At 49.9% G+C, this 13,712-nt stretch overlaps 1 protein-coding gene across 1 annotated transcript in view; it reads right to left on the bottom strand.

Annotated features, from left to right (window-relative positions):
* GPC1 (glypican 1) overlaps positions 1–12,553 on the bottom strand; it is a 216,993-nt gene extending 204,440 nt beyond the window's left edge. The window contains exon 1 of the mRNA XM_062006030.1: positions 11,904–12,553. Within this exon, the coding sequence (XP_061862014.1) occupies positions 11,904–12,060 (157 nt within the window). The 5' untranslated portion in view covers positions 12,061–12,553. The remainder of the gene's footprint in view (positions 1–11,903) is intronic.
* Positions 12,554–13,712: the final 1,159 nt, after the last annotated feature.

Genomic DNA, 13,712 nt, shown 5'->3' with positions numbered 1-13,712 from the left:
CTGAGATTCTTCAAGGATGGAGATGGAAGTCCCACCATCCCTCTGGGCTCCTGTTCCAGTGTTCAATCACACTGAAGAAGTCTTTCCATGTATGAAGTAAGAATTTCCCCAGTTCCAACTTGTGCCCACCACCTCCCAGCCTGCCCACATGCACTCAATACCTCCCTTTTCTCTGTCCCCACCCATTAAGTAATTGGAGACAGCAATGAGATCTCCACTAGCTTGCTTTTTTCCTAGACTTTACTTCTGAGTGCTGAGCAATCCTAGTTTCACATCATGTACTCTAGCAGCTTAACCATCTTGGTGGCCTGTGCCAGACTTGTTCCACTACAGCCATATCCTTCCTTTATGGGGTGGCCCAAAGTTGGACATCATGCTCCAGATGCTGTATAAGGCACTCCACACTATTTAATAAAGCATGTCAATAGTTAATTGTCTTTAATAAATTATGGTAGCCATTATAACTACACGGGTCCTGCATCCCTCAGCTTGCAAAACAACACAGGAACACTGGTTTTGCCACCACTTCTGGATGTGTGCTGCTGCAGGGGTCTCAGCACATGCTGGCACACCAGGCTTGGAGAGCAACTGCTGTTCCCATAAAGGATACTGGAAAGGGGCATTTCACGTCACTCTTTTCTCTAGCTGACAAAAAAAGACAACCAGATCAGCCTGAGTGATGCAACTCAAAGTGTTATCAGTGATAACAGGTTGACACAAGACACTGTGTTGCTGGATACATACACATCAGCAGATGTATTTAGGAATTTCAGTCCTAAGCCCTGGCACTGGTAACACTGAAAAATAATTTATGACTGTGACAGGAGATTGCTTCAGTGCAACACAAACAGTAGCAGCAGTGTTTCTTATTAAGACAAAACTCAAGCCCCCAGACAGCTGATCCAGGATAGTGGGAGAAATGATACTGCCTTTAAACACAGTGGCTTTCTTCCCTGGTTTACAACTGAAATGTGCCTTGTGTCAGAAAGTATTTCCTCCCCTGTTTATTTTCACAAGAGCAAAGTCACAGCTCAAGCTTTGCTTATTTATAACTGCTGGCACCTAGGAACATTTAGGGATGAAAATTTCATTTTAATTAGTTCTGCAAAAGTGCCACCAACATTTGTTTAGGTTTCCCCTGAACATACTGTCCTAGAGAGCTGCAAAATCAGTCCACTCAGCCACAGGCAGCCATCCAGACGTGAAAAGCATCTGCATGGCATGGAGACGTTTGGGGCTTGAAGTGATCTCACAACTGAAGGGCACAGCACATGGGGATAAGGAGAAACAAGCTGTCCTCCATGCTGCTGTCCAGGATGGGCCAGACCAGTTGTGTGTCAGAAACAAGCACAGCTCTCTGTAACTGCTCACCTTCAACTCAGGATGTTGCTGCACATATGAGCTCAGGCTGGAAAATCTCATCCCACGGGGACAGTGGCACAAGCAGGCACCTGTGGCAGCAGTCTGTCCACAACTGGGACGGAACCAGCAGCATCAGGAAGAGCCAGGCTCAAAACAGGCCACATCCCCTCCTCCAGAGGTCCAGTCTACATCTTCCAGAGCATGGGCTCAAGAGCTGCATGTCAAAATTCCCTTTCTGGAGCTACCATTGCACATACAGACACACACAAACACATGTAAAAAATCTATAAACCCCATGAGCTGCTTCCAGTTTCTTGGCAGTAATCCATAACCCCTCTTATAGAGTTATTTCCAACAGCAGAAGTCAGCTTTGGAAAAAGACATAGTTGTATGCTTCATCCCTTGCAAACACAACATCGTCTGGATGCCAACATCACCTTTACACCAACACTGAGAGTAGAGCAAGAGAGCCCTGGCTTTGTACTGGGCTTCAGTTCACAGGACTTATGTGATCCTCCATTTATGGATGCATTTCAAGCCTTTCCAGTGATTCCTTACACACTGAGAGAGCAAAGGTGCGTGTCACATGGATGTACAGGTATCACATCATACCAAATAAATGACTTAGTGGCATGACAAGAGTGTGTGAACACAGGGCACATGGCCAGACAATGTCCTCACCCATCGCAAGCCCAGCAATATATCCACCATGCTCCTGCAAAAGATGGTATTTTGGGCACAGAACAGACCTGTCACAAGTCATAGAATCATTTTGGTTGGAAAAGACCTTCAAGATGATCAGATCCAACCATTAACCCAGGACAGCCACGTCCAGCAGTAAGCCATGTCCCTCAGTGCCACATCTACGTGTCTTTTAAACCCCTCCACAGATGGTGATTCCACCACTTCCCTGGGCAGCCCCTTCCAATGCCATACAACCCTTTCAGGGAAGATTTCTTTCCTAATATCCAATCTAAACCTCCACTGGATCAACTTGAGGTCATTTCCTCCCATCCTATCACTTGGTACCTGAGAAAAGGGACTGACACACACCTCACTACGACCTCCTTTCAGGTAGCTGTAGGAGCAATAATCAGCTCAACAAGGAGTGGCTGTGACACTCCATGGAGAGAGAAGCAAAGAGCAGGCCATCAGTGCACCTGAGACTGGACATCAGTTACCTCTTCTGACATGATTCAGCTCACTTCTCGTACATTGCAACTAGTGAAGCAAAACACTTGCCAAGTAAACCTAATCTAAGGAGCAATTTATAGCACTCTGCTTTGCCTTCCCACACCTAACCCCAAACCTACTCATTTAAGACCGTTTTGACCACCTTGCATGAATGTGTCTAATAAGTGGTATCACGTATTATCACCTCATATAAACTCAAGCACACAGGATAACTTAAGCCATGCTTCCCATACCCATTCTTTCTCTGCCCTTAATGCCAATGGGTAGTGGAGATAATTTATTGTTTACCATAAAGTCCAATACAACTTCCCAAGACACAGCGAGGCCAGACAACACTGTTCCAAATCAACTTCATGCAAAGCATAAAGAAGAGGACAAACAGGCAAACTCAGCTGGGAAGACATAATGTAGAGTTTGATCACTGACCCCAGGTCCGTGGGGTCATGAAGAACAAAGGAGTTTCTCTACTCTTGCCCTCTGTGCAGGGATTCCACTACCTGACACGTTACAGAGACTATGCACGTGTTTATGGAACATCACCTCACTTTTTGCTCATCTGGGCTTAAGTTTATTTAGGGAACATGCTAATGGCAGATACAGTGCAAACTGAAACGCTCCTCTCACCTCCCCAGGCGCTTCCCAATTTCTCCTCCACACCAACTCCCCCAAAGCACAAGCAGTTGGGACATTGCTGCATCCAACCACCATCAGACAGGCCCCGGGGAGCCTGTGGCTGAGTCCACAGGACTTCTACCCACGGGTTCCCACTATTGTGCAGCCCTTCCTCAAATTCACAGCAGATGAGTCTCTAGCTATGGTTTGGCCTTAGAGAGCCTCTCTAATAAAAAATACCAGCCTCCTTCTCCCTCGACATGGAAGCCTCTGGGAGACCTCCCACAAATGAAAGGGGAATGAGAGGGGCTTTTTTTGCAGGGCTTGTTTGGTATTCTGTCACAAAGCCAAACAGATGTTTGTAAAATCTGAACTGGTTATACAACTGTTTTAAGCTCATGCAGCTGTGCACAGCTAGCAACTGCATCAGGGGAGAAGACCACTGCTGTCTATTAAGGCACACTTACATCTAGGGACTGGAGTTTAATAAACCAAACTTGCCATGAGTTATTCAAGCTCTGATGTACACTCTGAGGTAGTGTTTATGGTAGAGGAAAATGCTGAAAAGAGCAAAGTGAAGTGGCTTTTCCCACTTCATGGTGAAAATCTGCATTCAGATGGGGACTGAGGCCTAGACCTCTGTGATAATTACAGCACTCCATTTCCACCATTCAGTTTATTCAGGGGGATGGCAGGAATAGACAAGAGGCACTAATACAGCAGCTCTGCTTTGCCTCTGAAGCTCACTCCACGCTATGCTTGGCCCTCGCTTCAGGACCAATCGCACAACCAAATTGCTGCAAACTTCACTGCAGCAACGTGGACCAAGAGCAGAAGAGGCTCAAGTAGCCTCTTTCTAGCTGGATTTTAATAAATGGAAAGCTAATTTCTGACAGTGCTTTTATTGTATTTTCATTTACAAACAAAATTTATAACCAGGAGCATTTCTAAAATCCTTAAAATCTCTGTATTTTAGAACTGTGCTTGTCTGCTCCAGCTAAAAGGCAAGAGACTTGGGGGAAACTAGTGGAAACACTCCAACTAAATTATACAGTATAGTTTTACAATCCTATAAAATACCAATTTTTTGCAAGCCAAAACTATTTGTCATAGACTATTTGCATTTTAGTCATAGAAAAGATTGACTATCTGCATAAGCACTATCACATTACTCCCCGAAACCACGGTCAAACTTTTTATGTGGCTGTTTCCTTCTCTTTTTTTACTACTTCAGAAGAATGCAGGGCAATTTAAAAGCAAAGGAAAAAAAGAAGTGTTTTACTCATGTTGCTAGCACAGGAGTTTCTAACAGCTGGGTGATTCTGTACTTTTGATTCATGCTGCACCGTATCCGAAAGAGATGTAACAAAATTAGTTTTATAACCTTTGTACAGTCAACACAATTGTGCTCCATTTCTTCTCTAAAACTCAGAGTAAGAGCATCGTGATTAACTGTCACAGCACACTCTGCTTATTCAAACCCAAAGGAAAAGAAGGAAGTTTTCTCCATCTGAAGAACTCCAAGTGCAATGGCAACACGTCCCCAGGCAGAAGTGAGTGACCCAGCTCGCACTGACTGACCGTCACGTATAGACAAGCAAGTAGTGCCAAGCACAAATAAGTCTCCAGTCTAAAGCTTCATTATTTCTTGCAGAACAATCTGGCAATGGAGGTAACCTGATTCCCTGGGAATCAAATGTTACTTAAAGACAGGTTTCACCTGTCAGGGATATAACATTTTCAAAGCAAGAAAGCGTCAGGGTATATAGACATCAGAGGAGAGGGCAGCCTGCCCTTCGTGGTAAGGGGAGGGGAGAGGGTGGAAAAGGATGGAAAAGGATATTTTGTGCTTTCAGAGGGTTTTGAATTTTATTTCTTTTTGTAACTTTGAGGGGAAATGTCTGAATTCAACGGCAGCTACAGCAACTCTGAACCTTGGGCAAAGCCGCTACAAAATATGATGGATTAATCTTCAAGAAACTGCCACGAGGGTTCCTGTAAGCTTTAGGGTGTCTCTTCCCTAGGTCTCTCCCCATCATGATGGGGCAGTGTCAGGAAGACACTGCCAATCCTTGATCCACAGCCAGAAAAGAGAGAATGTGACTTTTGCAGAGAGATTTAAAGCCGGAAAGATTGCCCAGACTTCCTCCAGGCCATCCCTCAAGCAAGTCATGTGTCTGCCCCAGCAAGCTGTCTGCTGAACCTCTCCTGCCTTCTCACAGCTGTGCCTGGTAGTAAGTACCCAAAAAAGCATTGACAGAAATGGTCCAACTCTGACCTAACTTACACAGGCAGAAACAAGGAGGGACGTGCTTAGGATTTACAGAAAGAAGGGGCAGATGAAAGTCAATGTCAAGAGCCCTGCTCAGCTTTACTGCCATGCAACCAGCAGCAACACATCCAATTAACGCTCGACTAAGGAGATGCTCTTCCATGGGAAAAGCTGAAAAAATGACCCTACATGTTTGCTACCTGCCTGCTGCAGCACAGAACAGTCAAGGGGATACAGGAGGGCCTTTGCAGGTATCCAAGGCAGTTAGAACTGAGGTGTTGCAGATGGCATCCATGTAACGGGCTGCACTCCGTTGGGACGCTTGACACTGCAGGGCAGGGGGCCCCAAAGGACACACCTTGCTGTGAGGGCTGCTGTTATGGCACATGCTCACTGCCTCACAGTCACATTTGGAGGTGATGTATGCCCTGTCACAGAGGTGAGGCAGAGCCAACAGTACCCAGGCACGGCACACTGGCTCCACACTGTCCCCTCCGTGAGCACACCTTGCCTGCTACAGCTACACAAAAGCCCCTCACGGGACAAAGAAACCCAATATACAGAAACGTGTTGCATTCAGCAGGGGTCAGGGCAGCAAATCGAAATGAAAGCTGCTTCCCCCAAGGAAGCCTGTGGAGTTCCACAGAACTGAGATGTCTCTTTCCTTGTTTTCTTCCCTGAAACTCCCAGCTGAACACTGAAAGCAGATGCAAAAGTTCTCCCTAAACCGGTGTCACCTGCCAATCACCCTCCCACCCACCCTGCTCCTCACTGCCACAAAACAGGCAACTGAAACACCCGAGCTGCTGCCAGGACACCAAAACTGCAGCACTGGCCCCAGCCACACACTGCTGAGGCTACTGCAGACAGCAGGGTCAGGTTATTGCTCAGACCAACAGCTCCCTGAGGCTGGGGTCACGCTTTCACCCTGCCTTCACTTTCCATGCCATGCCTAATGCGACTGACGCTGTGATAAAAACAGGGGTGGGGAGGGTGCAGAGCCTGTGCTCAGCTGCTGCTGCTGGGCAGGTACTTCGTGGCCTCTGTTTTCAGTTATCAGTGTTGTGACCTGTGAGTGAACGGCTCTAAACACCTATTTTTGATGCCCAAGTTGGCAGCTCCCTCCTTACCTTTGGTTAAGTCAAAACACACTTAATTACTGAAACTCCCCAGGAGAATATATCTACCCAGTCCCCTTGCTGCAAGACAAATGTACTGAAGGCAACAGAGCCTTAAAACAACCGCTCCACAGTCCCTGCCAAAAGCCACCACGTCTCCTACCAAACCCATCCCACCCTGAGACTGGCATGTGTTCCTAAACAGAGCAGGGCACTGCCAGGGCAGAAGCAGGAGAAGGAGCTCTGGGGTTCCACACCTTGGTGTTGGTGGCTGCCTCCAGCTGCACGCGCCTGCACATTGTTTTGAAGAGAAAATACCAGGTTTTGGCTTCACCAACAAAAGAAGCTGTTGCAACAGCTCTGTCAGACGCTGCTGATAAGGATAATTAGAGAGCTTAGTCACCCGCGTCGCAGCGACAGGAACGCTCCATCTCGTCAAAAACGGCGTCAACGCCACAAAGCGCCGCGCCGCCTCTGACCGCCAGGGGGCGCCCATTTGGCTCCAAAAATGCCCTTTTTCGCCCCAGATTTTGTGTGCGCGAGCGCTGCGGCCACCATGGAAGAAACCAGCCCCGAAGCGTAACGTGGGGACACCTCTGGGGGTGTATTGAGTTAAGAAAGAATGGAGATGCACAATTCGGGCATTCTAACATTGACATCAATACAGCAGATGGAGGGAAAAGACACAATTCCCTGGGTTTTGCCTCCTCAGAAATAGCACTCTGAAGCAAGAAGGCTATCAAGGTCCTTCTGATTCACCTCTAGCAAATTCATTGGTGTAAAGGGGTTGATATTGCATTCAGGAGTTCACCACAGAGCAGCTAACCTTGAGAAATCCTGTGTGACTTGAGTAACTACAACACAAATATCACAATCGCCTCCAAAAGTGCTGGAGCGAGCATCCCCTTTCAATGAAGGGGTAAGACACGTGCCCTTGGGACTGGGGATTTTCTTTTCCATACCACAGATGCAGGTTTGCCCATCTTTGTGCTTATGCCTTTTGTAGTACCACTGCCAGAAGTTCAGTGCCCTCCAATGTTGGGTTTCATTACTCTCTTCACAACCCAAGAGCCTCGTCAAGTCCCATCCTGTAGCCTGACCTGTTCTCTGCTTAGCCAACACTCCTCTGAATGGCTCTACCACATCCACTTGACAATGTTTTCATGACAAAACCAAACTATGCAGCCTAAAAAGACCAGGATATTAAAAGAGATAAAAATGTTCTGATTTCTTTCAGCTAAGGACCTGGGGATGTGCGTGAGTGGGATATGTGACAGGATGGGCAGCAGCACAGCCTGGCAATGTCCAGGTGGCTTTTTCTGTGTCCTTCTCCTTTGCTGTTGCACCCATTGCCTGTGTCAACAAGCTCAATCTAGCAGTGAGCCAAGGAAGAACTAATCTCAGGAATAAACAAAACAAAGCAAAAGCCCAGCCCAAACAGCAAGCAAAGGCCAAGCACATTAACGTCAAATCACGGCTCTCAAGTCTTCTCCAGGACGTGAGAGAACTACCTTAGGTGAAGGCACTGGGGAGCACTCACCCAACCAACATCACTCATCCTAAGCCACTCCATCAGCTCAGCAGAGAAAGCTGCCCCCAAGTGCAGCATTTTCTGCTGTAGGCTCACTCTCTTCTACACTGAGAACCCAAGAAGATGGGTCCTTAGCACAGGCACTGAGTACACCAAGAGCACTTCCAACAGCACGTCAACTCTTGGCCTCAGTCACCAGAGGAGAGGACCCACCACTGGATGATGGTGTCTGGGTAGCAAAGATGTGAGACAGTAGGAACTGAGGCTTGCTACCTCCAGAAAACCTGAGAGGAAACAGAAGAACTAGAAGCTCTCCAACTGTTTTCCCCTGTTCTGTAGCTGTCACAGAAAGGGGGTGCAGGTTACTCAGCCAGGGAGCAAGAACGCTCCCACACACAGGAAAACTTTCTTCTAGTTAGGAAGCCTTACAGAAGCAAGTATCATAACCTCCCCAAACCCAAGGAGTAGGGAGAGTTTCCCCCAGCATTAGAAACTTTCTTCTAGGCTGATCTTTACCTGAGACTCTGGCCTGCCTGTCAGGATTACTAACATGAGCAGACTCTTCTTTCATGTTTGGGAGCTTTGCCATTGACTTCAAAGTAGCGAGATGTAAGATGTTCCCTAAACACACTTAATAACAGCACCCAGCACATTTAAAGTGCTTAATCGTGTTAAAGGCATCGTACAACACGAGCAAAACGCTAGGAACCCCGTCTAGGTGGTTCATGAGAAATCTGGTAAGCCAAGAGTCTATCCCTGAATCAGATGTTTATCTATTAGCCAGCTAATAACTGTGTGACTGCTTCTCTGAGCGATCTCTACGGTCATAAGCAGGGACTACCTTCTGGTGAGCTGGGGAGACTTTACATTACTCATAATCCTCTTAGATCGTAACAAAGAACACAGATTAGAAGGTGTAAAGCATGCAGTAAGTCTTCTAAAACCAACACAAACACAGCCTGAGTCAGAACCTGCATCATGGGAGCCTACTAAACTCGGTCTGAAGTCAAGTGCAAGAGGCATGTGGTTTGGCTCCTGGTGTGACAGTAACACACCCTGAGCGGCACTGGGAGCCAGTTCAAAGGAGAGAGGAGCAAGGTGAGGCTGGCATGGCGGCACTGCCTCAGGGACGAGGCCCTGGGGCTAAGAAATGACTTCTCCTCTTTGCTTCAGGGCAAGCAATGGAAAGAGCAGCAGAAAGATCCCCTTGGAGAGGGAGAAGGTGAAGGGCTTTTGCCTCTGGAGGGCTCAGAAATAAGACAACAACGTGGTTCTTTGGAGCAGCTCTTGAACCTCTCTGACCAGAGAGAGCAGGCCACCACCAAGAAACCTCAGCACAGGTCCAACTGGAGTTGCCACTGAACCGTCTTCATCAGCATTTCTTAACTTAGCCAAAAGCTGTTGTATGTTGATGCCTACTCATTTTCAGGTGTCAGTCAGGTGTGACCTGACAAGGCTCCATGTAGGTGACAACCCCCTGATCAGCAATCTGAGCTCATGCTGTTGAAACCAGCCTCACATGATGAGTATTTCAACGAAATGGGGAATTACAAACTCAACAGTCTTACTCCACATGGGGATACTGCAGGAGGGCCTCGAGACTCTTCTTTCTGGAGAGAGAACTGACATGAACTTCTGCACTAACATGCACAGCTGCTAAAAAGCATACACAATACACTAAGAGAGCACTGGCAGGGGCTGCCATTCAAAACCCACCTGGGCGAGCTCCTGTGTGACCTACTAAGTGGTCCTGCTCTGGCAAGGGGGTTGCTCTGGATGAGCTTTCCAGGTCCCTTCCAGCCCTTGAGATTCTGTGATTGACAACACTGTACTTTATTAGGGATGTTTGCAAGGTTAGTGTTAACGTACATTAACATTTTAACTGTGTTGTGTAAGTACTACAGCCCCAGACAAGGGCACTAAAGTCACAAGGCATATGTGATCGTTACCAATCAGAATCATTAAGCCCATTAGCTGTTTTAAATATTGGACTAATAATCACAGAATCACAGTAAGGTTGGAAGGGATCTCTAGAAATCATCCAGTCCAACCCCCTCCTGAGCAGATCCACCTAGATCAGGGGGCACAGGAACGTGTCCAGGTGGGGTTGGGAACCTCCTGAGAAGGAGCCTCCACATCCTCCCTGGGCAGCCTGGGCCAGGGCTCCCTCACCTCAGCCCCAAGGGACTTTCTCCTTATGTTTCAGTGGAACTTGCTGTGTTCCAGCTTTATCCATTACCCCTTGTCCTCTCACTGAACAGCAGCAGGTTTATGTGCTGCTTTACATTGCTTCTCAAGTTTAACAGCATTTCTCTCTAGTTTCCCTGTTTACAGCACCCACCAGAGACGCCCGGTTGGATACTACAATTCTAACTACACTTGCTTAAAGACTGTCAGTGTACACACTCAGAGCAACAAACAGGAGGAAACAAAGGTCCCACAACTCTTTGTGTCCTCTGTCACTCTTTGAGCCTCAACTATTTGTAGGCACAAGACGTTTTACTCGCCGCTACCCCGTGAGGATCGCCACGGCGGCTCCTGGGCTCCCGAGTGACGGCCCCTGTAGTTCCATCCCCACAACAACCCTGCAGCCACCTCCACGAGCATTCACACACATTCAGTCTTCCAAGAAGTTTCCACTCACAACGTGACTGCTGAGGGGTTCACCCCTGTAATCATTAGATGCAAATTTCTAAAAAGCCACTTTCTTGCTCAGCTGAATTCTGATTCTATCCATAGTGATGTTCAAATGACTTTGAAGTTCCCCACTGTTTAACCTCAAGAACTGCTCATTTCGTTCTGGAAACGTGCTGCTGGTTGCAACCTGACAAAGACAGTGTTAATTTGTCCACGTTTAGGTGTACGGTTCAGCCTTTTTCATTCATGGGTCGGAGAATGAATTGGTTTCCCTGGAAAACTACATAATGAAATATTCACCAGAAGACATTCTGTAGCTTAGATGTGAAGTACTAACAGCAGTTTTACTGGGATGTCCCTGTGGGTTGGCTTTAGCACGTATGCTTGCTTTGTCTGAAGGAGGAAGCTCCCACAAGTGAGGAGAAAGCTCTTCGGTATGGGTCACAAGTTGATGTACCAAAACTCGCATGAGAATTTCCAAAGCAAACCACACCTCAGCATTTTTCCCTCAAGCTTTTGGAGAAAAAGAAAATTCCCCCACCCCAGCAACCCGCTGAATATTCTTTGGTGGTTTTCTGCAAAGAGGAAACCAGCCAAGATTTGTCCAAACCCGGAATGAAGGCAAGAGGACACATTCTAACGTAGGTTACCCATGTTTCCTCTGTGCTTTACAAGCTTGACACAGGGGCATTTTGCTCCTACTTCATTTTTAATCAGTGATAAATGCCATTTGTTTCCCATCCAAAACAGGAAAAAACCCCGAAGATAAATCAATTCTTCTCTCTCATAACCTTGTGACATCTTCCAGCTCCAACACTCGTTACAGTCTGATTATTCCCATTTCCAAACCAAATCCCTGAAACCGCTTCGATTGTACTCAATGCTGAAGAAACGAGACAATGAGGGGGAAAAAAAAGCCAGCAAACCAGCGCTGAAGCCTCGGTGCGACCACCCCCTCTCACAGCTCCCTTCGCACCGCCGCCGCTGGAGAGCCCCTTCCCAGCCCAGGCAGCGGCTCCGAGGGGTGCCCGGCGCTCGGGGGAAACTCCCGGCTCCGACTTCTCGCCGCCCACGACCCGAGACAAACTCCAGCGGCAGGCGGGAGCGCACCCCGAGCCGCCGCCGGGAAACCCCCCGCGCCCGCGGCCGCCTCCGCACCGCGCTCCGCCGGACTCACCGGAGATCTCCGCCTGGGGCACGCCGCTGAGGCTGAAGCCCTTGGCCCCATACAGCTGCCGGACTTCGGCGCAGCTCCTCGCCTTGCTGCCGCTGTCACCGCGAGCCGGGGCGGAGGCGACACACAGCAGCCAAAATCCCCACGGGAAGAAACGCATCCTTGTCCGCTGGCCCCGCCGCCTGCCGCGCGAAGGGCAAAGCCAAGGTCCCGCGGCGGGGAGCGGCGGCCGGGAAGGGTCCGGGGCGCGGCCCCTCTCCCCGGGCAGCCCCGGCGGGACGGCGGGCGAGGGCGGCGGGGGAACCCCGGGGCTCGGGCGCTGCCGCTGCCCGCGCCGTGCGGGGAAGGCGCCGGGGAGTTCGATCCAGACGCCGCGGCGGCTCGGCGGAGAGGGCAGAGATCCAAGTTTGGCCGGGTCGGGCCGCTTTAACGCCCCGGAGCGTGACCGCGCAGAGAGCTTTTGTTCTTAGCGCGGCTGCATCCCCGGGCAGTCCCGCCGCGATGCTGCCGGCTGCGGCGCGGCCGGGCGGGGCAGGGAGCGGGGAGCGGAGCGGGGAGCGGAGCGGGGCTGCTCCCGCGGCGCGCCTCGGCTCGGCTGCGCTGGGCTCGGCGGCTCGGTCCGTGCGCGCCCCGGCACCGCTCCACCTGCGCGCCGAGCCGGGCGGCGGGGGAGGCTCCCGAGCGAGGCAGGGCTTCCCCCGCCGGACGTGGCATCACGCCGCCCGGCGCCAATCCCGTGCAGGGCGCAGCCCCCCGCCCCGGGCCCCGGCTCCGCCCCGCGCCCCCGCCGTGGGCCATGCCATGCGATGCGGTGCGCAGCGCCCAGCGCCGCCCGCCCCGAGCCCCGCACGGCAGAGCCGTCCCGCTGCGGCCCGGCCCGAGGGGCATCGCCGCCCGTGCCACCGGCTGCCCTTGCCCTGGAGCGCTGGGGGGGCTGCACGCCGGCCCGCGGGAAGCACGCAGGGAAAACGGGCTTGTTAAAGCCATCGTGGGCTGCGGCGCGGGCCGGGTGCCAGATTGGCTGGAAAACAACCACATGGAAGACTTAACTTAGAAACCGTTTAGCCACCCCAGCAAGTAGAAGCCAACTTAACCGAGAGCTCGGGAACCCCGGCAAGGTGCTGGAGAGGCTAAAAGCGCTGATGTGGGAAGAATCTCAAGTTTCAGCTCCAGATTCTCTGCCAGCCCTGTTTTAAACTTCTTCCCACAGAACTGAGGCATCTGTGATCATCTGCCGGTCAAGGTAATGCCCGTGTGTCTGCCTCAAAATGAGCTCACAGGCTTTTGGCCATTATCTGACATGTTTCACAGCTGATAGAGGATCACTCCTCTGAGTCTCCTGAGAGCAGTTTTCTATGGAAAATGGAGAAGGAATCTGCCCATGCCTCAGATAAAGCACTGGTTGAGCTTACACCTTACTAGATGTCAGAAGCCCCACACAGAAACGGTCCCCAAAACACCACAGTCCCAAAAAAAGCACAGCAGAATTTATCAGAGATTGTACCTTTTTGGACGAGGCACTCAGAGAGCTGCAAAAATACATGAGAAACTTGGGTCATTCATCTTGCTGCTTGTTCTCCTGAGGAGAGAGTAAGAGAGAAGAAAGTGACAGCAAAGTAAGAGCCCCAGGGAGGGGAAGGATGGCAGTAAGGGGAAGTTGTTGTTTTCCCATGAAATTGCCTAATGATTTCCTATGAAATCTTCCTAATTAAATTCATCTCTGGGATATGACAGAGCAGATTCAGAAGATCGAACTGCAAAGGCTGGGGGAATTCTGTAGTGAAGTCCAAGATGACACATCATCACCACCAA

This window comes from Colius striatus, chromosome 12 (assembly GCF_028858725.1).
Source record: "Colius striatus isolate bColStr4 chromosome 12, bColStr4.1.hap1, whole genome shotgun sequence".
Lineage (NCBI taxonomy): Eukaryota > Metazoa > Chordata > Aves > Coliiformes > Coliidae > Colius > Colius striatus.
The sequence above is the reverse complement of the archived record's forward strand: the minus strand, read 5'-3'. Positions and strand labels throughout refer to the sequence as shown.